The sequence below is a fragment of the Adiantum capillus-veneris genome, chromosome 17 (assembly GCF_014529385.1).
Source record: "Adiantum capillus-veneris isolate H3 chromosome 17, ASM1452938v2, whole genome shotgun sequence".
Lineage (NCBI taxonomy): Eukaryota > Viridiplantae > Streptophyta > Polypodiopsida > Polypodiales > Pteridaceae > Adiantum > Adiantum capillus-veneris.
In genome coordinates, this window is record NC_140947.1 from 54,504,152 (window position 1) to 54,526,507 (window position 22,356).

Sequence of the window (22,356 nt, forward strand, 5' to 3'; positions counted from 1 at the left end):
TGTGCGGAATCGTGGCAATTGGATCACCCTATGAACACCCAAAAGCAGCAACCTGCGCCCACAGTTGCTAGAGATGGGTTTTGCCCTCGGAAGTACGCGCAGTCGTCGACTGAGCCGTATTTTCCAAAGCGATAAGCCGGGAATTAAGCCCTTGCACGGCCCCTTCGAGAGAGGCCAAGCGAATGTTCGTTTAAACGTTCGCGTTTTCCAGAGCGGTAACACGTTAATCGAAGCTCTGGAAAGTCCTTGTAATCCATGTGTATAGAGCATGCGTGAACGGAATTTGAATGTTACCTGGCGCGTCGTCACGCTGCGCATCCGTGCTGGAGGAATCCATGGCGAACCAGTGAAAAACTAGAAGTTTCATGCGAAATCGAGCCTCTCTACACTTTTCGATCACGAAAAGTTGTACTGTGAAGAGCTCTGTGCGTCGACGTGAGCACCTGGAGGCGAGCAAGCGATGGCGGGAGCACGAGCGGGTGAGAGAGAGGAGCGTTGGGAGAGAAGCAGAGGGCTAAAAACTACGTTCTTCTGCCAAAACTCACTCTTTGTAAGTGGCTTTTTATAATCTGCAAGTTTATGACCAAACTTTTAAAAAAACTCAAGTGTCCTTGGCCACTTAAATAAAAGGAGCATTAAAAAAACTCAACGTCGATTAAAAGGCCTCAAGCGTCAAAAAATCTTCACGAAGGCGTTCTCGAACAGTGAGCCATTGTTGCAGGCGACGCATGGAGGAAAAAAAGCATTTGCTTTGCTTGTGCCCACCCATGCTCGACACACGAAGGAGATTCCACGCTGGCAAGTGTCCCCAGCACGCAAAAAACACTCCACGCTGGCAGCGCTGCTGCTGCTTCACGCTTCTTCCTCAGTACACCGGTTCCCTCGCTTCCATCCTCTCTTTGAGAGAGGTCCAGCTTCTCTGTGTGTGTGTGCGCGCGCGCGCGCTTCGCAGAGGAGTAAATCAATGAATAAGTCACTGATTTTCATCAAAAATCAGCAAAAGCGATAAAAATCCACTGATTTTCAGCACTTCCACCTACTAAATTGCTGAATTTTATCAAAAATCAGTGAGATGCAAACATGCTCACGAGAAGAAAATAATCAAATAAACAATTATTTCATTAAAACTTGCATGAAACAGTGATTATCCGACTCTAACCAGCCCGTAGGTGTGCACACGGTCCATTCCATAGCCAAGCTGACTCTGATACCATAAAACGAACACAAGGAGTGGACGAACCACCCAACCATAGCCACCACCTGACAGCTCCCCCGTGCTCGAGCCGGCGTCCGAGGACGTAGGCATGCACCTGTAAGACCGAGCGTCCCATTCCACCCGGCCTCACCTCCTCAAGGTGACCTCGCGAACTCCTAGCCTCGTGGGCTAACCACTGGCACTCTGCCTCGACAACTGCAAATGAGGCCTTGGCCTCCCTTTTATAATAATGGCCGGCCACACTAGCCCAGTTCACACTACGTCCGCCAGGACACTGGACACCCATCCCGATGGTGTCTAGGCTAGATCCCCTCTCCTATGAGCGGAACATAACACTAAGGTATCAACGAAAGTACATCACACCCCTTCAAGAGACATGATATCAAAAACATCATGCCCTAAATACCCCTGACAATAAAACTGATGTTTCCAATGATAGGTTAAGAGAGAGCTCATACTCGAGTGCTACTAGAACTGCATCCAACTACGGTCCCATTAGTTTAGGCGTAATCCCAAGTCGAGCCGCCAATTCCAGTGAAAAGAAGCTGGCCTTGGCTCCTCCATCGAAAATATCAGAGCATTGGGCATCCTGATCTCGTATTTTGCCCCACGCTTTGCAAAGCTAATTACTCTCATCCCCTTTGTCAAAGGTCGCCCCCACAAAATTGGGAACAAGTCTTGTCTTTGTCTTTCATTTCCCATCCTTAGAATGCTTTGGTTTATCCTTTGGCTTCTCCCGCTTTTCCTTCTTTGGAAATTTAGATAAACTATGCCCAACTTCTCCATAGCCATAGCACTTGCCCTCCTTGTAGTATTTTGCACGCTGCTCTATTGTCAAGTTAGCCTTGTGGATTTCTTCTTCTATTCTTCCCTTTTTTCTCCTCCTTAAAAGAGTCTCTCTCCGATGCCTCGGACACAAGCTCGTCCGTAGCATATGTCAAAGAGCCTGAATGCATGGAAAAACTGTCCATCGTATGCTCCATAAGCTGTTGAATGCTCGTGCCGCCTTTGAAAGATGGTGTGCAAACAAGACAAAGATTGTTCATCTTTGTGAACCGCAGTCATAGGACACTTTTATGTTGGTTTCTATGTGAGCCTAACCCTGGACTTGGTGTGCACCAAGGATCTGAGAGAAGGTGTTAAGAGTTTTGAGGATCATCTCCTAGTTTTGTGCCTAAATCTAGTGAGAGGGATTCTTTGAGGCTATGCCCGGTCTTGTGAGGCTATTTTCTCATAATAGGTCTGGAAGGGTGCCCACAGTTTGGCTAATCACCTCAGCTGTGGAACACATTTCAGAGGACGCTCTACTTTAGAAGAATGGCTCTTTATATTCTCCCTATTTTTTCACTCATGGGTGGCATGTGGCCCTCAGTGACCCCTATATATAGGGGAGGGGGCGCTTCCCTTTGATATCACATGGAGTGCAGGCTTGTTCTCTCTTGCAAACTTTCTGGCAAGGCTTTACCACCACATCTCTCTCGCTTCTCATGTGTGCTTTCCTCTCCATCTTGTCCTCCTTCGTTCTCCCAGTGTTCCCGTGTCACCATCCATCCCTCTGCACTTCAACAAACTCAGCCCCACATCTTCAGCCATAGGAAAAGGAGATAATGATACTCTGTATAACATCTTAATCTAACAATGCTTATTTGAATGTATATTAGTCGAAGGAAATAATAAAATGTAACAATATTTTGTTTATTTTAAGAAAAAACCTGTTTGTGTGTCTCCTGTTTGAAGCACACTGAGACACAAACAAGAATTCAAACAAAACAGATAGATTTCACTTCACATTTCATTGAAAACATGAAAAAGACACTGACCATTTCAAATCCGTAGCTTCCATCAACAAGAAGTAACACAAGATCTGCAACTTTAGCAGAGTCAATCATTGCATTGACATCGTTTACACACTCTACAAACTGCAACCTCCGTTGTTTGCCTGATTCAAAGTGACTCGTTACACGAAAAAATTTCTAAAATAAGCAAAATGCATATGCTTTGGCTATAAAATAACCTGCATACCAGAGATCACAGTGATGGGACCTCGCATGTCTGATAGGTTATGCTTGGTATAATGCTTCACAAGTGACTTTATAAGGAGAGTCTTGCCAACCTGCAAAGCCCAAGTTAATAACTTAACAGATAGCAACATATAGACCATGCAAAAGGCCAGTTCCAAACGGAGACTATTTGGCCATAAAACTTGGCTATTGTAAACTGATGACGAACTGAACCCATGCACCGTTTTACAAACTGAGCTTCAGCTTTAAATGTGGACAAAATGTTCTGATGCACAGATTCATAGCTATAATATATCTCCAAGTCTACCTGAACACAGTGATAGACAGGCAACACGTTTATACATTTGCATCCATGGTCTGCCCGCAACCTACTGCATACACTGAAGGCATACAATGGTGATATGGCTACTACTAAAAGAACTCTCGTCAAGAGAGTCCAAAAATAAAGTGGGTGGAAGTACACCGAACAAGAAAAAAAAAAACGTATGTTGTGGAATGTGGCACCCTCGAATTTTTACCTTTTTCTTATATATTTGGAGAGGCTCTTGGATTTGGAGAGAGACAAGACCAAAGGAGAGAGGGGAGGGCCGGGGGAGGGGGGGGGGGGTTTCCTGCACAAATACAAATTTCACAAAGAGTGATTATTGTTAAAGAAAAAGTAACCTGAGGTGGCCCTTGCACAACAACCACATAGGGTGGAGGTTCTTCTACAGTACGATCCAAAACAGGCACATGAAGTCGGCGCTGGTCCTTTTCAGCTGAAATAGCTTGCAACCGTTTTACTTTAGTAGAAGACTGGAACCCAAAAGCCTGCAAATGAAATGACAAAAGCAGCACACAACGTAAGGAAAATGACAACACCTCCAAAGTATAATGATCTCTTTCTACTCACTTCTTAAGCGACCAAAAATGACACATACAAATATTTCTTGCCCAAAATGGACATCAAATAGAATACAAGCTTGTCCTTCAAAAATGCAGTTTGATCCTGGTCAGTAGAGCATATATAAAAACAATGCAATTGATACCTTCAAAAAAGCTTAAAAGCAAAGAGCATGTGGGAGTTTTTGTTTTTAACTCCAACATGGAGAGAGAAAGTTGCACATAGAGATACATGAAAGAAGAGAGTTGTACATAGAGCTACATGGACTAATGACAAATAATAAGGCAAAGATGAAAGAACAACTTTGGTCATCTTGTGAACTTGGGATCTCAATCACTCACCATATGTTCTAGCAAGCCATACACCTCATAAAGACTGGTGGAGCCTAGTAACTGGCAGAGCATGCAGGGTAGGTGGACACTTGGAACGCCCATGCATGGTACATGCAAGGCAAGTGGACACACTGGTGGTGTCAACTGGAGTCCATGTATGGCAGGTAGCCGTCCATGCAAATCAACTAGAGTCCATGCATGGCAAGTAGTTGTCCATGCGGGGTGTTGGCATGCAGCTTGGTCCACTCTCACGGGCCCCGCGCTCCACTTTGAGTTGGCTTCCACCAGCAGGATGATAGTGATCCAGGGGGGTCGACCTACACTTCCGCTGGCCACAAAGCTCATCCCCCAGGAGTGGTGCAGTGATAGAGAGAGGTGTGGGGAGCTCATATGTGGCCTGACACTCTGGTTCATCTAGCGGGCCCGCTACTTTCGCATCTTCGAGGCTCGCCCTGTTTCACCAGCAGAGATTGTTCGTGACATTTGATTGGAGCTGATTCATACACTAGGGGTTCAGTTTGAGAGACTTCAGGGCAGCTCCAACCACATGCAGGAGCACCGAGAGGCTTTCTTGCAACTCTGGCGCCCAGGGCCTTTCTTGAATCTTCACCATGATTCAGAGTATGCTCAGATGGCACTACCGGCCACCAGCGTGGCTTTTTCCTCCTCCCATCTCGTGATCTAGCCCTCATTGTACATATTTTTTCTCACTGCGAGAGTCTCCCCATGTTTCTGATGTAGCCCTCTTGAGTCTTAACTAATGGAAGGATCTTTTTCTTGCCAAAAAAAAAAAGTAGTTGTCCATGCAAGTCCATACAAGTCAACTGGAGTCCATGCATGGCAAGTGGCAGTTCATGCAAATCCCTTGCATGGGAAGTTGCAGTTCAGGCATGGCAAGTATCAGGCAACTCTAGTAAAGGGCAGTTCAAGCATGGCACGTATCAAGTGATGCTACTAAGAGGCAGTTGAAGCATGGGAAGTGCAAAAATTGCCATTTTCAGCCAAGGCAACCACACACACATGAGGAATTGATCACTTGCCCACAACAACCTAGACAGAAAGAAGAAAGTGCGGACGCTTGGCACTTGAGCTATGTTTAAACACACACATATCTATTTAAAGGGCTCATTTAGCCAAGTGTATAGGCTTCTAATCAGCTGGCTCTCTCTCTCTCTCTCTCTCTCTCTCTCTCTCTCAAAGAAGAGGTCTCATCCCTCAAGCGAGAGCTTGCTGATAGAGCAAGCAATGGACTAGAGGAAGGTGAATTCCAGCCCTCGGTGATAGAGGAAATCAAGGTCAACAAGAATAGGTACGGATGATCAAAGAGGAAGAGAAACAGAATGGGGCGAAGACGTCTGCGTGGGTGGATGTAATCATGAAGACACAGAAGAAGGCGGATGAGGCCGAGAAATGGATAGAAGTCGCTAAGAAACGGAAGGGAAAGAAATCACATCTATCCCCACTCCTACAATCATCAACATGACTTTAGAAGAAGAGCAGCGAAGGAAGACTAGAGCTTTGCACATACGAATAACCGGTCTAAAAGACCGAGATGATGTGGAAAGGGAAGTCAAATAACTTCTCTGCATGATGGATAGTGAGGCTACTCATACAAAGGCATGGAGGGTAGGGAAGAAACACAAGGAAATGGGGAGACTTCAAAAGAAAGAGATCTAATCATGAGCTTCCCATCCATTGAGGCAAAGAAGGACTTCTTGAAGAAGCGTCCTACACTAAAGAAAACGGGCATTTTCCTTGGAGATGACCTCACGCTCACACAGCTCATATGAAAGAAGTTATGCCCGAGATAATGACAGCTCGAGAGAAGGGGAAAGTGGCCTTCTACAGGGATGGACGAGTGGTTATTCTGGAGAAGCGCCCCGCATGACGGCGCGAGACCTATGGGACCACACTCAGAGTGGCTACATGGAATTGTAATGGATCTTTACGCCTTGAAGTAGGGGCCTTTGCGGATAGTTTCACAGGGAGAGACATCATTTTCTACTCTGAGACGCATCAAGCCCCGGGGCAGTCCATGCCCCATGTGAGCAGATACAGATGGGAGACAACTTGCAGACAGGAGACTCGATCAGAGCGCAAACGACGAGGTTCAGGAGGAGTGGCAGTCTTATTCAAGGAGGAGCTACAGTCTCTTATACATATAGCTCGGAGGGATGAGCATGCGAGGTACACGTGGGTGAGACTGAAGGCAGAGACAAGCAGATATCTCTACATCACTATTTTCTATTTTCCTCCTAGTACGTTAGTATATGCATCACCTAGAGGACAGTCCCCCTTCTCTATTTTAGATGATGATATATGGGAGTTTTCCAGAGACAGCGACATTATTATCTTGGGGAATTTCAATGCTAGGACTACCCACCACCAGACAATATTCAATGATACCTCAGAGGAGTTGATGCGGGAGCTTGATATTACAGAAATGGGCCTATCTAGATTATCACAGGATGAGGAGCACACTGAGTATGACAGATACTTGATTGATATAAGGACTGCACATGGATTGGCCATTTTGAATGGCCAACAGCGATTCCTTGCAGCTGGTGGTTTTACATGCTTTCCACATCGGCATGGCGCTAGTACATTGGATTATGTTATGGCTCTGCCAGGACTAATTCCTTCCTTTCAGGATTTCGTGGTGGGAACTAGACCGGTTGGGGTAGCAGTCGATCATGCTATCTTGTCTTTCACTCTATCGTTCCAGTTCAACAAAGCTCCATTGGGAGAGGCCTCCACACATACTCGGTATACCTTCACGAGGGAGACGGATCACGTGTACACTAATGAGATATACAAGCAGCTATGCACTCGAGAGCCAAGACAACCACTAGATGAGCTCACCCAGATTCTGACAGAGACGCTGCATGATGCAGCATCAGAGGCATATCCTCACAACCAGCCTACACGCAGACGATCTGGGAGCATGCCTCAAAACAGTTGGTGTGATGAGGAGTGTAGAGAGACGAGGATCAAATTACAGAGAGAGGTGCTCATGGGTACTACTACACATAGACAGTCACGTATTATCTTCCGCTGCCTAGTGCGATGAAAGAAGAGGGCTTACCTATCTCAATTAGAGTGTGATCTATATCAGTTGTTTATGAGTCAAGTTTCTAGTGAGGCATGGAGGCTTTTCAATGAGCACTCTCCTCCGCCAGCCATCACTTCCATAGAGACATGGGGGGAATATGCTAAATCTGTCTATACAGCATCGAGGCAGCCACCTTTGCCTGACCCTCCAGAGGCATGCTCAAAAACATTTACTTTCTTTACTGTTGAGAGGGTAAGGAAAGCCATTGACAAGATGAAGACAGGAAGAGCATAGGATCATGATGGTCTGGTAGCAGAGCACTTTATCCATGCCAGAGATATGCTTGCAGAGCCTCTTGCTATGATATTTTAATAGAGCCATGTATGAGGGTTTCCCTGAGACTTGGAGTATGTCCACTATTGTGCCTATCTTCAAGTCGGGAGATCCTATGCTTCTCGGGAATTACCGAACCATCATGGTTGGTCACACTCTGGCTAGGCTATATGCATCAATTCTTGAGCATGAGTTAAGTGGATGGGCAGAGAGAGAGGGCATACGGGCAAGACACGCAGGGTTCAGGAGAGGTTTCTCCACTCTTGACCAGATTTTGACACTCAGAGCCATTATTGAGGAGGGTAGACACAATGGCAGGAGGATCTATTGTAGCTTTGTGGATTTCCGCAAAGCCTTTGATACAGTGCCACGAGCCAGACTCATACACAGATTGCAAGACATGGGGTGCCCACAGTGCTAATCTGGGGGATCTTAGCTTTATAAAAGACAGTGGTAGGACAGGTACGCACTACTCAAGGCATGTCCAACATGGGTTCACTCCACCATTGGGATAAAGCAGGGTTGTCCCCTATCTCCGACTCTCTTTGGGATATATGTAGATGAGTTTTCAGATTATGTACGTACAGAGAGTGATAGAGGTGCTCAGCTTGCAGGGACATGGATTCTGTTGCTATTATATGTTGATGATATTGTGCTGATTTCCGATTCTCCAAAAGGGATGCAGCGTCATTTGGATACACGCATGTATTTGCACCGGACAGTGGATTGTCTATGAACCTTGGTAAGACCAAGGTAATGGTGTTTTAACACCATGGTGCAGTGGATAAGGAGGTCTGCTCCCACTTTTACATATGGTCGAGAGACTGTGGAGTATGCAGATACATACACTTATCTTGGGGCAGTTTTCAGTGGTCCAATATTTTCCCTAAGGCGTGCAGCGGATACGTGATTGACCAGAGCCTATGCAGCATTGGGGAGACTCGAGAGGATATGTTCGCAGGTTCAATTCCAGGAACCTCGAACAAAGCTTTGGCTCTTTGACACTTTGGTCACTTCGGCCATGCTATACGGAGTGGAGATATGGGGGCCCTCAGTTGATCATCATAGCAAAGCTGGTGGAGATGTATGGAGATGTATGGAGAAGCCATTGGTGTCTATGATTTCTCGGATGATTAGGGCCAAGGCCTTAGTACCATATGACATTGTTAGGGCGGAGCTCGCTACTCCTCCATTGGTAGTGAAGGCACTCACTCAATGAGTTTCATTTATGCATAGCACTTGGGCTCTCCATAGAGACAAATATGCTCGATTAGCACTAGAGTCTTCGCAACAGCTGGCATTGCAGGGAGATAGATCATGTTGGTATGCAGAGATGGCATCTTGGTTTCAGTTACATGGCTTTAGTATGGACCGCTACCCCCATTTCAGTACTCTCTGGATGCATCCTCCATCCGCCTCACAACGGCAGAGATTACCAGGCTCATCAGACAGGACTTGATTCAGTTGGATACGAAGAGGACATAGATACAACCCACACATGAGCTAGGTACGAAGATGACTTTCTATAGAGAGAATCTTCTCCAACTCACAGAGGATGGTTTTGTGATCAAACCAGGATACATGGATACTATCTATCCCACGGGATACGATGTGCTATTGGTCACATACGCACATCCTCACATCAGCTAGAGATCGAGACAGGCAGATTTAGAGTACCCGCTGAGTCCAAGATTTGTTAGGTGTGCCAAATAGAGCCAGAGACAGAGCTACATTACATCTCACTGCCCAGTATACTATGAGATACGAGGCCGCTTTCACTGTCTATTCAGAGAGGGTTTTGGGCCACTTTCTATAGTCATGAGGTACCAGGATCAGAGATGCCTCGAATTATATTTACTGGAGATTCGCAAACACAAAGAGGACCTCTTGAAGAGGGGCACAATGAGAGAGATCTAGCGACAGTGGAAGATCACAAATTTCTTTCAGTCACAGACAGAGAAGTTTGAGCAACCCCCACAGCATAACAACACCAGAGGTACCAGAGGCATACTCCTTGATCGGGCGATAGAGTTGGGGCGGTCCCGTCGCCCACGGATAAGAGGGGCCCTCTCGATATCGACGCAGACTGCGACAAAGGATCCATACCATACTGGCGCGACATATAAGCCGTCCCGGATATTGATGTATATGTATATGATGCCTCGATTGTCAGAGAGCTCCATTGTATCAGCTCACCCTTTGTCTTCCCTTTGTATCAGCTTTCACCCCACCCCTACCCACTATTTTCTTTTCAGTTCTTTGTACTTTTTGCACCCAAATCTAGTATTAGATTCACCACATGTAACCTTTTGGTCTCATAGGTCATTTTGGCCTTTTGAAGACGTTAATATTACATTTCATTTCATTTCTCTCTGTCTGTTCTTACAGAAGCATGGCGCCATCTCTTATGAGCATTACTGTTAACACTTTTCATAAATAAAAGAAATACCAAAAGGGGCACCTATTAAGGGGCCGGTGCCATGAAGGGAAGAACTCCGCCTCTCCATCTATCCCCATCCCGTCTCTCTCTCTTAGTCTCTCTTTCTGTCCTACATTACCTAAAGTGCTAAAATTCTGATTTTAAAAGCTGAAACCTCTGTTTTTGTTGTCTGCATTGCCGGGGCAGTAACCCAGCCGGTTACATGCAAACTGTACCTTTCACATCGCTCTCTATATGTAAAAGCATAATTAAGGTCTATTAGATTTACACCACTCTGTTGCTTCACGGTCTAGTGCATACTTGTATGGCTAGTGTGCCTCCGGGCTGGCCACCCTTTGCATATGCATTTAGATTACACTGTCCGGCCGCCCACACTTCTGGGCCGGCCACCCACCTTGTCCGGGCACCCTCATATTTTATTTGTTTCTTGTTGGGTCATGGGGGATTTTTCCAAGCATTGCCCTACCTCCCCTTGGGCACCTATTTATGGGGCCAGGGGGGTACCCACTTCCACAAATCACAGATCTCATACTGATTGTGTATTGGGTCTTCTGCTCATGATAGTCTTCACCATAAATTGCGTTTGTGGTCTATACTCTCTCTCTCTCTCTCTCTCTCTCTCTCTCTCTCTCTCTCTCTCTCTCTCTCTCTCTCTCTCTCTCTCTCTCTCTCTCTCTCTCTCTCTCTCTCATGGTACCAGTCGCCAGCAACGAGGGCGCACCTTCAGCAACAGGTTCTCCTCCCAAGCTTCAACAGCCAACGTTTTCTTTGTGCAGGCCTAGCGCTAGCATCTCTGCAGACTTTCAACGCGGGAAAGTTACCCAGTTGCCTAGCGTTTTTGCATTACTCAGCGTTTTTGCTTCTACAGGCATCGATCACCTTCTCCCTCTCTTGGCGCACCAAACTGCGCAACAGATCAGCCTTGCGTTTTTCTGGACCAGATCTGTGTTTTCAGATCTTGCTGCGTTTTTTTGTGCAACTGCTGCATTTTCTGAGGTTGCTGCGTTTTCCGCAAACGCTAAACCTCTTGCGTACACGTGAGCCGCCAAGGCACTCACGCGAGTCTCTACGCTGCCTGGAATTTGCAGATCTATGCCATTGTCAGGTATCTACACCCAACCGGCACTTTTTTGGCTCTCACTACTTGCTGTTTTGTCTGTGTTTTCAGCCCCTCGACGGCTGAGAAGTGCGAGAACCCCCTCATCTGAACCTCTGCGACGCTCCCATACCAATCGGTGGCGTACAGGCACGCTGAAATCTCTATTACAACAGCGTTTTCAGCACCCTTTGCAGTCTTTTTTGGGCGGACAGCAGGCTGAATTTTTGCCTACTGTGTGGTCGATCACTCCATTGCTCGTCAGGACACCATCCGGAGGTTGAGCGGTTATTGTGGACTGCTACAGCTTTGGAGACGGTACCTTCTACGGCAAAGTGAGATCCTATTCCTTGATCCTTGGGAGATCCATTCATTCCAACCATCATTCGGCGGTTGCGCACTCCAGAGGGGGCGGTGACTTGTGGTTTGCTATGGACACACCTATGCACTCATCAAACGAGTTCACACGAGATATGGCCATGCTCATGGCATATGGGATTCCGACATTCCCAGAGAAGACACCACCATTTTGGGTGGACAGACACTTACTTGACACGTCAGATCACTGGCTTACACAAGAGCATCTACATGGACTTAGGGAGAGGATCTTGGATCGCTTCTTGGACAAGTTCTTTGCTTGGATCTACACACTGAAGTTGGACTTCAGTGCTTTGGAGAGTTTACCCGCAAGATGCGGGAGATCAGGCATCCCCTGATTACATCCGGAGTCACTCGGAGCTTGGCTTGGATGGTAGTGCAGTTGCTCTTCTACACTCCTGATCATTTGGATTGCTACCTTCAGAGTTTCTATCACTCGCCCTCGATAACCTTACAGCAGACTTATCCCCCGGCTTGGGCAGTAGGCCACTCCCCTCTCATTCACATTGAGAGACACACCAAGATGCGGTTTGGTGGCGTTGTTGGCGTGGATTTTGTTTTGGTTGACACCAGAGGATTGGAGGCAGGAAATACAGGCAAGACGGCCCTGACATCTTGGTCTGGCCACTTCACTTCACTTCACAGCGCAGACTACTTAGTCTGGCTTCCCTACTTCTACAGGATGCTTACGGTGCAGACAACTTGGTCTGACCACACCTCTTCTCAAAGGCCCTTCACAGTGCAGACTGTTGAGTCGCTTTCCCCTCATCTTGGATTACCCTACCTACTCACAAGACACCATCCGGTGGTGGTCCGTGCCCTCTCCCAATGATTGCTGCAGCTTGCGGTAGCTTCTACAAATGCAAACTGCTTAGTCTCGCTTTCCTTGATTCGGAGGACGTTTACGACGTAGATTGCTACATCTCGCCTTTGTGGAGTTTTTCACAGCTTAGCCACCTTGCCACATTGGGTTGCAGGTTTATGCATTGACAAGCTTCCGATCATTCTCGTGACGGTTCCTGGGCTTCCCCATTTTCTCTAGACGTTTGACTATAAACACCACAGATCCTATTAAGCAGGACACTTACAAGTCTATTGGAACTTCTTTCACGACAAGGAGTTGTTTTCACACTCAGTTCGGGACCTTCACGCAGTATCTTCACCTTGTATCAACGAAGTACAGCACTTTGCTACACTACTCGTGACAGTACTTTACCATGGAGAATTCTAGGCGGTTGGGACACCCAGACTACCGCTACTCTCGTGGAGTAATGTCCTTTAGTGGCATCACAGCAAACATATTCATCATTTGCCTCCCATCTTCGGCTTCCTACAGTTTGTTCAGCACAAGGTGGAACCAAACGTAAAATTCTGTACGTATTCGGTACGTAAGGTACGCAGTCTTGTATGGATTGAGGTTTAAGGTACGTAAAAATACGCACTATTGGTAAAAATCCCTTAAAAATTAGAAAGAAAATAGGAATTTCATGAGAGAAGCCTACAAATATATCACTCTATATGTCTATATGGCATTAAACATCAATGAAGTGACCTACCATGGTCCATGATACGAACTTGAGACACAATACCACATGTCAATAATAGCAATGGAACTTAAGACGAGGGAGAAACCACCACCACCACCCCAAAAAAAACAAAAAACCATCCACAACAACCCACCCCACCCCACCACCAAAAAAAAAAAAAAACTTGTACGGATTGAATCCGTACGGTACGGACGTACCATACGGATCCAATCCGTACGTACGTACGGTACCACCTTGGTTCAGCATCAGGTGTTGAGAGGGGATGTTAGATTTACACCACTCTGTTGCTTCACAGGTCTAGGGCATACTTGTACGGCTAGTGTGCCTCCAGGCTGGCCACCCTTTTTATATGCATTTAGATTGCACTGTCCAACCACCCACCTTGTCCGGACATCCTCATATTTCATTTATTTCTTTTTGGGTCGAGGGGTAGTTGCAACCTGAGAAACAGCTAGAGATATTGCTTGCTGAGGTGGTGGAGGTGGTATCATATGAGGCTGCATTCGACGAAAAATATGTTGATGAGTAGCTCTTTCCCAACCCTCTGACTCCCTGAGGTGGGGGGTGTCGAGGCTTAGGTCAACCAGGAGGCTAGGTAGGGCAGTCATGAACCATGTGCCCAAAAGCATCGCACCTAAGGCACTAATCCGGATGACCACTCACCACCAAATGCTTCAAGCAAAACCTGTCTGTAGTAGGATCTCTCAGTCAAATAGTGTCTGGAAAATGGGTATCACCAGGTGTGGAACCAATCTTCGTAGTCAGTGAGCCTAGTATAACCATGCCCGACCGAGCGGCTACGCAAGTAAGACAGCCTGAATGGCATACCAAAAGAGATGGGAAGAAGAGAGTACACGTGCAACAAGCAATCTGCTGCTAGCGATCCAACTCCTCCACATCGAAATCTGGCAACACTCAAAAACCAACAGACAAGTCTCAGCCATAGTAGGAGAGTGATTGAAGAGCAGCTCGGAACAGCGCTCATGCGAAAGCTATACCAAGCGGAGTAACAAGGAACGGGCGGAACGGGCCTCTCCCATTCTCGGAACGCGTTCCCAAAGAGGTTGGGGAGCCGGAATGGAAACATGGGCGGAACGGTGTTCCCAGAATTTCTGTAAACGGAACGGCAGGTGGAACGGGCAGAACGGCGCTTTTCAAAAAAATTGGCCGTTGGACAGATTTTAAAAATTCGACTATTGGGGATATTTGGGCGCTTTTGAATGGTTTTTGGGGGGGGGGGGGAGGGAAGAGAGGGGGTCTTCTCCTTTCCTATATAAGCCAAGGGTCTCAAGGCATATCTTCAAAGTTCAATCTCCCTCAAGTCTCAAGGGCCAAGGCAAGAGCTTAAAGTTTCAACTTTCCTCAAGCCTTCAAGCCTCAAGGCTCACTCTCGAGTCTCCACCTCTTCATCAAGCCAAGGCACTCTCTCTCCCTCCCTTGGGCCTCAAGGCTCAAGCTTGAGGCTCGCCGCTCCACTTCTCCCTCAAGCTCCACCTCTCCATCTCTCTCGAGTTTCGAGTCATGATTCAATCATTCATCACCTCTCCCCCCTTTCCCTTGGACCTCAAGGGTTTAAGCCTCAAGGCTCAAGCTTGAGAGTCAAGACTCCACCTCTCCCTCACTCTTCACCGCTCCATCTCTCCCTTTCCCTCAACTTTCAAGTTTGAAGGCGCTCTCTCCGTCTCCCTCTCCCTCTCCCTCGGGCCTCAAGCCTCAAGGCTCGCGCTCGGAGCTCCATCGTCCCCTCTCTCTCTCTCTCTCTCTCTCTCTCTCTCTCTCTCTCTCTCTCTCTCTCTCTCTCTCAGGGCTTCCTTCCTCTCCCGAGTCTCATCACTTATGGCGCAAGCTTCCGCATCAAGTGAACGTGACCCCTTGGGTGCCAAGAAGAAGAAGGATGAGCATCATGGTGGGATGAAGTGCATTCCCGAGTGTTGGGAAAGTCCGGTGGTGCACACGCATGGAAGTGCAAACAATGCGGCTTCGAACTGCAATCCAACACAACCAAAGTCCGTGCTCACCTCCTTAAGCTAGAGGGACAACAAGTAGCAATATGCAAGACCGTCAACGAGCAATTGTTGAAGGTATTTGAAGCCAAGGATGCCGCCATCAAAGCCAACAAAGAAGAGAGAAGCGACAAGGCCTAAGCGTCCCGCAATCGACCCCAACAACTTGGTTTTTCCCTCTTCTACACCTTCTTCATCAGTTGGTGGGTGATAGTAATGCGGCAACGACGGAAACGGCGGCGACATCATTTCGATCAACATTTTTCAATGCCTAATGCTACTCCGGTCTCCACTCCCAAATCTCACCAACGCACCCTACATACCACTTGGGATCCAAAAAGGAAGGAGGATGTGGATGCAAGTGTTTCCCGCTTTTTCTATCATGATCACATCCCCTTCATAAAGGCTGGGTAAGACTTACTATCATTTTCATACAATCAATCATCTCAATAGTCAATACTAATACCTCTTGTATGCAATGTCTAGATCGGAGTACTTCAAGACCATGTGCCCGAGGATTGGAGAGTATAGGGCACGCTACGTGCCACCCTCTTCCGAGGCCCTCCGCACTACTCTATTCGATAGAGAGAAAGCCATTGTGGAGATGGCAACCCTCAACATGAAAAGGCAATGAACGAAGTATGGCGTGACCCTCATTGCGGATGGATGGAGCGACACTAGGAGGAAGTCCATCCATGGCATTGTTGCCTATTCCAAAGGGGAGATGTATTTTGCTCACTCCCATGACGCCACGGAGACGGGAAAATCAGCAAATGTCCTTGCGGGTGAGTGGGCCTCCGCCGTAGAGACCATTCGGTCGGACCTAGTGATAGGTCTAGTCACCGATGGGGAGGCATCAAACAGGGCAGCGAGAGCTATTTTGGAAGGCGCTTATCCTCACATCATGGTGTTCTTTTGCATGGCACGTTGCCTTAACAACCTCTTGAAAGATTTTGGCAAACTACCTTGGATAGAGCCTCTCATTGCATCCACGTCGAAGGTGGTTGCTTTCATCAACAACCACAACATACTTCGAGCCGTGTTCTCGAAGCGGTCGGGGGACAAAGTGCTTCTAAAGTATTGTGAGACCTGCCTCGCCTACAACTATCTTACAGTAAGCCGCTTTGTAGAGTGTCGAAGTGCAATGCGGTAGCTCTTCATCAGTACAAAGTTTACTCGAGGATCGTTTGGGACAGCCGATGCCCAAATTGATCGCACCAAGATTTCCTCCGTCTTGTGGTGGCAAGAAAATGGTTCAGATGGTCCCGATCTTCAACGACTTGCCATCCGCATTCTCAGCCAAGCGGTTAGCTCCGCTTGCTTGGAGCAATTGTGGAGTGTATATAACCACATTGCATCTAGAAAGAGAAACCGACTTGGAGTGGAGAAAGCAAATGACCTTGTTTTTGTCAGTGCAAACTTAAGAATGCTTTGCAAGTCAGCATCCAAAGTGACAGATCCTTTTTTACAGTGGGAGATGGAGGCAGAGGCAGAGGTGCTTGGAGAGGCAGGAGGCACTGACCTTGTTTTTGTCAGTGCAAACTTAAGAATGCTTTGCAAGTCAACTGACCTTGTTTTTGTCAGTGCAAACTTAAGAATGCTTTGCAAGTCAGCATCCACAGTGACAGATCCTTTTCTACAGTGGGAGATGGAGGCAGAGGCAGAAAGAGAAACCGACTTGGAGTGGAGAAAGCAAATGACCTTATTTTTGTCAGTGAAAACTTAAGAATGCTTTGCAAGTCAGCATCCAAAGTGACAGATCCTTTTCTACAGTGGGAGATGGAGGCAGAGGCAGAGGTGCTTGGAGAGGCAAGAGGATCTACGCATGAGGATGAGCCTATGCAGGAGGATTGGGATGATATTCACGATGTCCAGGACTCCACTACAAATTGGAAGGTGGGATGCTCTTCTGCCCCTACCCAAAGGTGAACATCGGGCATGAGTCATGACTCATTGCTCATTGGTTTTGATATTTGTTTCCTTTGTTGCCGCCAATTTTGCCCCCTTTCTGTATTGCACTACCACAACTGATTGAGTCTTGACATGTCAGCTAGTGACTCTTACAAATGTTATTAGCACTCTAGCCTCTACATGTCTTTTTGTAGCGCCTTGGCTGGCCTTGTAAGCCATCTTCATAATCTGTCATCAATCATCTTTTTGCTCCAAGCTTTTGTGTGGATCCTGGAATCTATTCAACTTTGAGTTAATGTTCTTTCTATGAAGAATTAAGATGCTTTTGTAAAGGATGATCCCAATTCATGTATTTTGTGTAGTGAACAATCGCGTGTAAGCCTTAAGACTGAAGAATCATTGCAAATCATGCCTAAATAGGATTCTACTTAGACTAATGGGTGTGTATGGCTCTCTACTAGCATATAGGTTAAATCCAACCTAATTTAAGCATATTGCAAGCCTTCCGTTCCGGGGCCCGTTCCCGTTCAGCTTTTCTGGGGGGGGGGGGGGGAGGCCGTTCCGGAAACATTCCGGAGGCCCCTGTTCCCATTCCGGGTAACTTTGATACCAAGAAGATGCCCTGGCCCATCCCCAAAATGCTGCCCTTGAGAGGTCCACTCTTGCTAACATTTGTGGATTCGAGTGAAGATTGATGCACCATGCGCAAAACGAGGCCGTCTGGTACATACAAAGGAGGTTTATCAATGAGAGCTCTTGAGCAAGGGTGCAACGTTCTTCGATAGTCTTTCTTCATCTTGGCTGTGTTCTCCAGATAATAGATGTGGAGGGATTGAAGTGCAGATTGAAGCCACTCATGGACCATTGCGCATGAGGATGAGAGTCCCACCATGCGTCCAACTAGAGTTCGTCCCAAGTAGTGGCAAGCAGGCAACTCAATGCTGGCAAGGTCCTCGGCTATCAGATCATACATCCAATGTAAAGAGGTGTGAGTAGCTATTGTGGTGCTTCGTGCTCGTACAGTGACCACCATGGAGCAAGACCTAATAAGAGATTGCTAACTAAATGTAACAGACTTGGACACTCCAAGTCAAGAATCAACCACGACAGCACCAAATAACCACTTCAACAATTTACAGATCACAATAGATTTGCACTGGCCAGGCGGAGTTCCGTGCCTAGAGATATTGGCCCCAAAGACAGGCGCCCCTTTCGGTATTTCTTTTTATATTAATCAGATCAAAGTACAAGAGAGTGGCTAGGGTTTCACTCTCAGACTCTGCGTGCAGATGCTCTGAGAAGTGAAGCCCTCACCACGTATTTGAAAGTACAAGGGATGCCCAAAAGCAGAGCCCCAAAAGCTTCAAAATCAAAAGCCTAAAAATAAAAGCAAGGCTCTTTATCTCACAAGCTCTCTTGAGCTTTTAAAAATAAAGCAAAGGGTTTCTTCTCTCTCTCTCTCTCTTTGAGAACATCTTTTTTTAACAGAAAAAAAGCAGGTTCTCTCTCTCTCTTGGCGTGGAGCCCAAAAAGCAAGCCAAAAGCTGTCAGTGCAATTTGCGACGCAAATTCCGGAAATCCGTACGGCCCTGCCACGTGGCACCCTCGGCAGCTTTTAGGGTTTCTGAATTAGGGTTTCAGCCTGAAATTAGGGTTTGCTGCAAATTAGGGTTTTTGGCAGATTTTAGGGTTTGCAGGAATTTTAGGGTTTCAGCCAGAAATTAGGGTTTCTGTTGTCCGCCACGTCATCACTTTGTGACATACCCCCCTCTTGAAAGCATTGTAATCGACCGCGATTACGCCTGCAAAACCGACAAAAGCCATAAACCGTCTTAGCAGACACTGACTGTTAGAACCTATGTACTAGGAACACACATCTAGCACATGTACCAAATTGACAGTCACATCACATGACATTCAACATTCATTCGGATCATAGACCATGATTTTTCGGCAATGTAGCTAGCAATCACATCTAGGTCCAATCGGGACCTCATCGATGTCCGATTGACTAACCCCTATTGCAACCATGTCTATTCGAGATCAATCAGACCAAAATGCTGCAGTCATTTCGGCTATCAGTTCCTGCACTCACAAGAAGTCAAGAACAAATCAGTATCATTATCCGGAGTTCCATTTCATAAAGTCATCCAGCAGAATACTGTCAGCTTTTAGTATCCCTGAAGCTCAAAGAGACATCAGTGACCTTAGTATCAAAATCAAGGCATCTGTTGACAAAGGAGGGGAGTAACTCCCTCTTGTGCATCCCACTGCACCAGATCTTCGGCCAAGCTGAATTTCTGGGTTCCGTTTGGAGTAGACTATGCTAAACCAAAATATCAAGGTGAAGTTTCACAATCCGAGGAGTATCTGCTAGGTCCTCCTCCTCCATCCACTTCGCATCAAATGCAGGAAGGTTCTTAAACTTAACCAAGAACCGCCTTCGGACTTTACCTTTCTTGTATCCGTATGTGCCAAAATCTGTTCAGGAACTGGCACTATCAATCGGAGGGAGAGATCATTTATCTTTTCAGTTATCTGGAAAGGTCCGTAGTATCGCATACTAAGCTTTAGCAAAAGCCTCTCCTTTCCCTTTTTCTTTCGTAGGCGTGCCTTCTCAAAATGTAAGAGCACCCGATCATCCTCCTTCATTCTCATGTCACGACGATGGCAATCCACTGCCTTTTTTGTCGTTCTTGAGACTTCTGCAAAGTCTCGCGAACCTTGGCAAAAGCCGTATCCAGATCTCGCGTATATTCATCCGCTTCAAAGATCTTCTCTTTCGTGCTCAGGAAGGGTGGAACCTTCGCAGCACCTTCAACAATCTCAAATGGCGCCTTCCCCGTCGAAGAGTGTATCGTGTTATTGTAGGCAAATTCCACCAAAGGTAAGTTCTTTTCCCATTGAGTCTTCTAATCCGAGATACAAGACTTCAATAAATCTAAAACCACTGAATTGGCAATCTCAGATTGCCCGTCAGTCTGCAAGTGGAACGATGACGAGAACTGCAACCGCGTGCCAATGTTCTCCCAAATTGCCTTCCAAAACAAACTCATAAATCTGGGGTCTCTGTCAAAGACAATCGTCACAGACGTGCCATGTAATCGGAAAATCATCGTGATCATTCTGTGTTCTCGAGAGATCAAAAATGAAATCCATTTCAATATTTTCCCACGGAAGGGTGGGTATCGGTAAAGGGTGTAACGATTCCTGTGCCTTATGCCTGTCAAACTTCACCTTCTGGCATACTGCGCACAAAATCTTCCACATCCTTTTTGAGTCTCGACCAAAAGAAGTATCTCTCTGCCCCTTCATGGTGGTAGCAATGCCGCAGTGACCCGTAAAAGGTGGGCAGTGGCATTCAGTCATAACCTTTTCCCTCAACGGTTGTGTAACGCACAACATAGTCTTTTTCATCAAGTAGCCTTCCCGAAGGGAGTATCCCTCTACTGTCTCCCCATCCCGTATCCGTGTGAAAATATCTGCAAAATCTGTATCTGTGACATACTGATCGACCATATCCTCAAAGCTCCTATGATGTATCGCGGAAATAGCCAGAACCAACGGTTTCCGAGACAAAGCATCTGCCACCACATTCTTCTGTCCCTGCACATGGACAATCTGGAAGTGGAACTGTGACAAGATGTTCGCCCACCGCATCTGCTTTTCCGAAAGCTGCTTCTGTGACAAGAAGTAGCGCAAACTCTGATGGTCTGTAAAGACAGTAAAATCCGCTCCAAGTAGGTAATGCCACCACTGAGTAAGAGCATGGATAACCACCAAAAGCTCTCTCATAAATCTATGTTGTCATCTCCGGCCTAGAGAACAATCGGCTCTCGTAAGCAATGACATGGCCTTCTTGCATCAAGACCGCACCCAAACTACAACCACAAGCATCACAATATACTTCAAATGACTTCTGCAAGTCCGGCAAGGTCAAAACAGGTCCTGTAGTCAATTTCTCTTTCAAGGTCTGAAAGGCAGTCCCCTTTGTGGATCCCCATGAGAAAGGTACTCCTTTCTGTGTCAAGATATGCAAAGGGGAAGCAACCTCTGCAAAGTTTCGTATGAACCGCCTGTAGTACGAACACAGTCCCAAGAAGCTTCTAACTTCATGGACATTCCTCAAATCGGGCCAATCACGGATAGTTTCTATCTTGGCCGAGTCCATTTGCACTGCTGCTGCTGGCACAATGTGTCCCAAAAAGTGTATCTCTGGTAGGAAAAATTCACTTTTCTTTGCATTAATCACTAAGGTGTGATCTCGTAATGCCTGAAAGACCTGAAGCAGATGATCTCTGTGTCCTGCCTCATTCTCGGAGAAAACAATGATGTCGTCAAAGAAAGTGCCAACAAATAGCCTGTACTCTCGAAAAAATCCTGTCCATCATCCGGTTAAATGTTGCAGGAGCATTGGTTAAGCCAAAAGGCATCACCAAAAACTCAAATAACCCAAAAGTCGTCCGAAAAGCTGTCTTGTAGACGTCTCCCGGCGCTATCTTGATCTGATGATATCCACTCTTCAAGTCAATCCTGCTAAAGCACGAGGATCCCTATAACTTGTCGAGTATATCATCGATCCTAGGAATCGGAAATTTGTTCTTGATGGTGATTTCGTTGAGAGTGCTATAATTGATGCACATTCTCCAAGATCCGTCTTTCTTCAAAACCAACAACACTGGAGAGCAATACCGTGAAGTGCTAGGCTGAACAAGACCCTTTTCCAAGAGGTCTTTCACTGGGTTCATAATCTTTTCATTCTGTACTCGGCTCACACGGTAAGGTGGCCGATTCAGTGGCGTGCTTCCAGGTATCAGATCAATGGTTTGATCTTCAGGCCCTCTGAAAAGCGATCGACATGAGTGTGGAGAAAAATCTTGGCATTCTTTTGATCAGGTCAAAACATATTCAACCTTTATCCATCGTTCAGTTCTCTCCCAAAAGAATGAGTAAGAAACTGCCAATCTCTAAGCCCTTCATTTATCAAAGTCGCTTTCTCGGCCCGGTAGTCAACCACGGCGTAGTTCTTGTGGTACCAAGGGATTCCGAGTAGAACGTCACTCGCGTGCCCTGAACACCCCTGTCATTGCAAACGAAGTTTGCCAATGCTCGGTGTAATGGCAACATCCCATCCAGGTGCGAGT

The 22,356-nt window shown here is 46.6% G+C and overlaps 1 protein-coding gene across 1 annotated transcript in view; it reads right to left on the reverse strand.

The window, feature by feature from the left end:
* LOC147437273 (P-loop containing nucleoside triphosphate hydrolases superfamily protein) overlaps nucleotides 1-22,356 on the reverse strand; it is a 156,971-nt gene that overhangs the window by 122,417 nt on the left and 12,198 nt on the right. The window contains exons 2-4 of the mRNA XM_086486849.1: nucleotides 3,901-4,047; nucleotides 3,239-3,329; nucleotides 3,037-3,155 (exon numbers count right to left, since the gene is read on the reverse strand). Coding sequence (XP_086342975.1) covers nucleotides 3,037-3,155; nucleotides 3,239-3,329; nucleotides 3,901-4,047 — 357 coding nt within the window. The remainder of the gene's footprint in view (nucleotides 1-3,036; nucleotides 3,156-3,238; nucleotides 3,330-3,900; nucleotides 4,048-22,356) is intronic.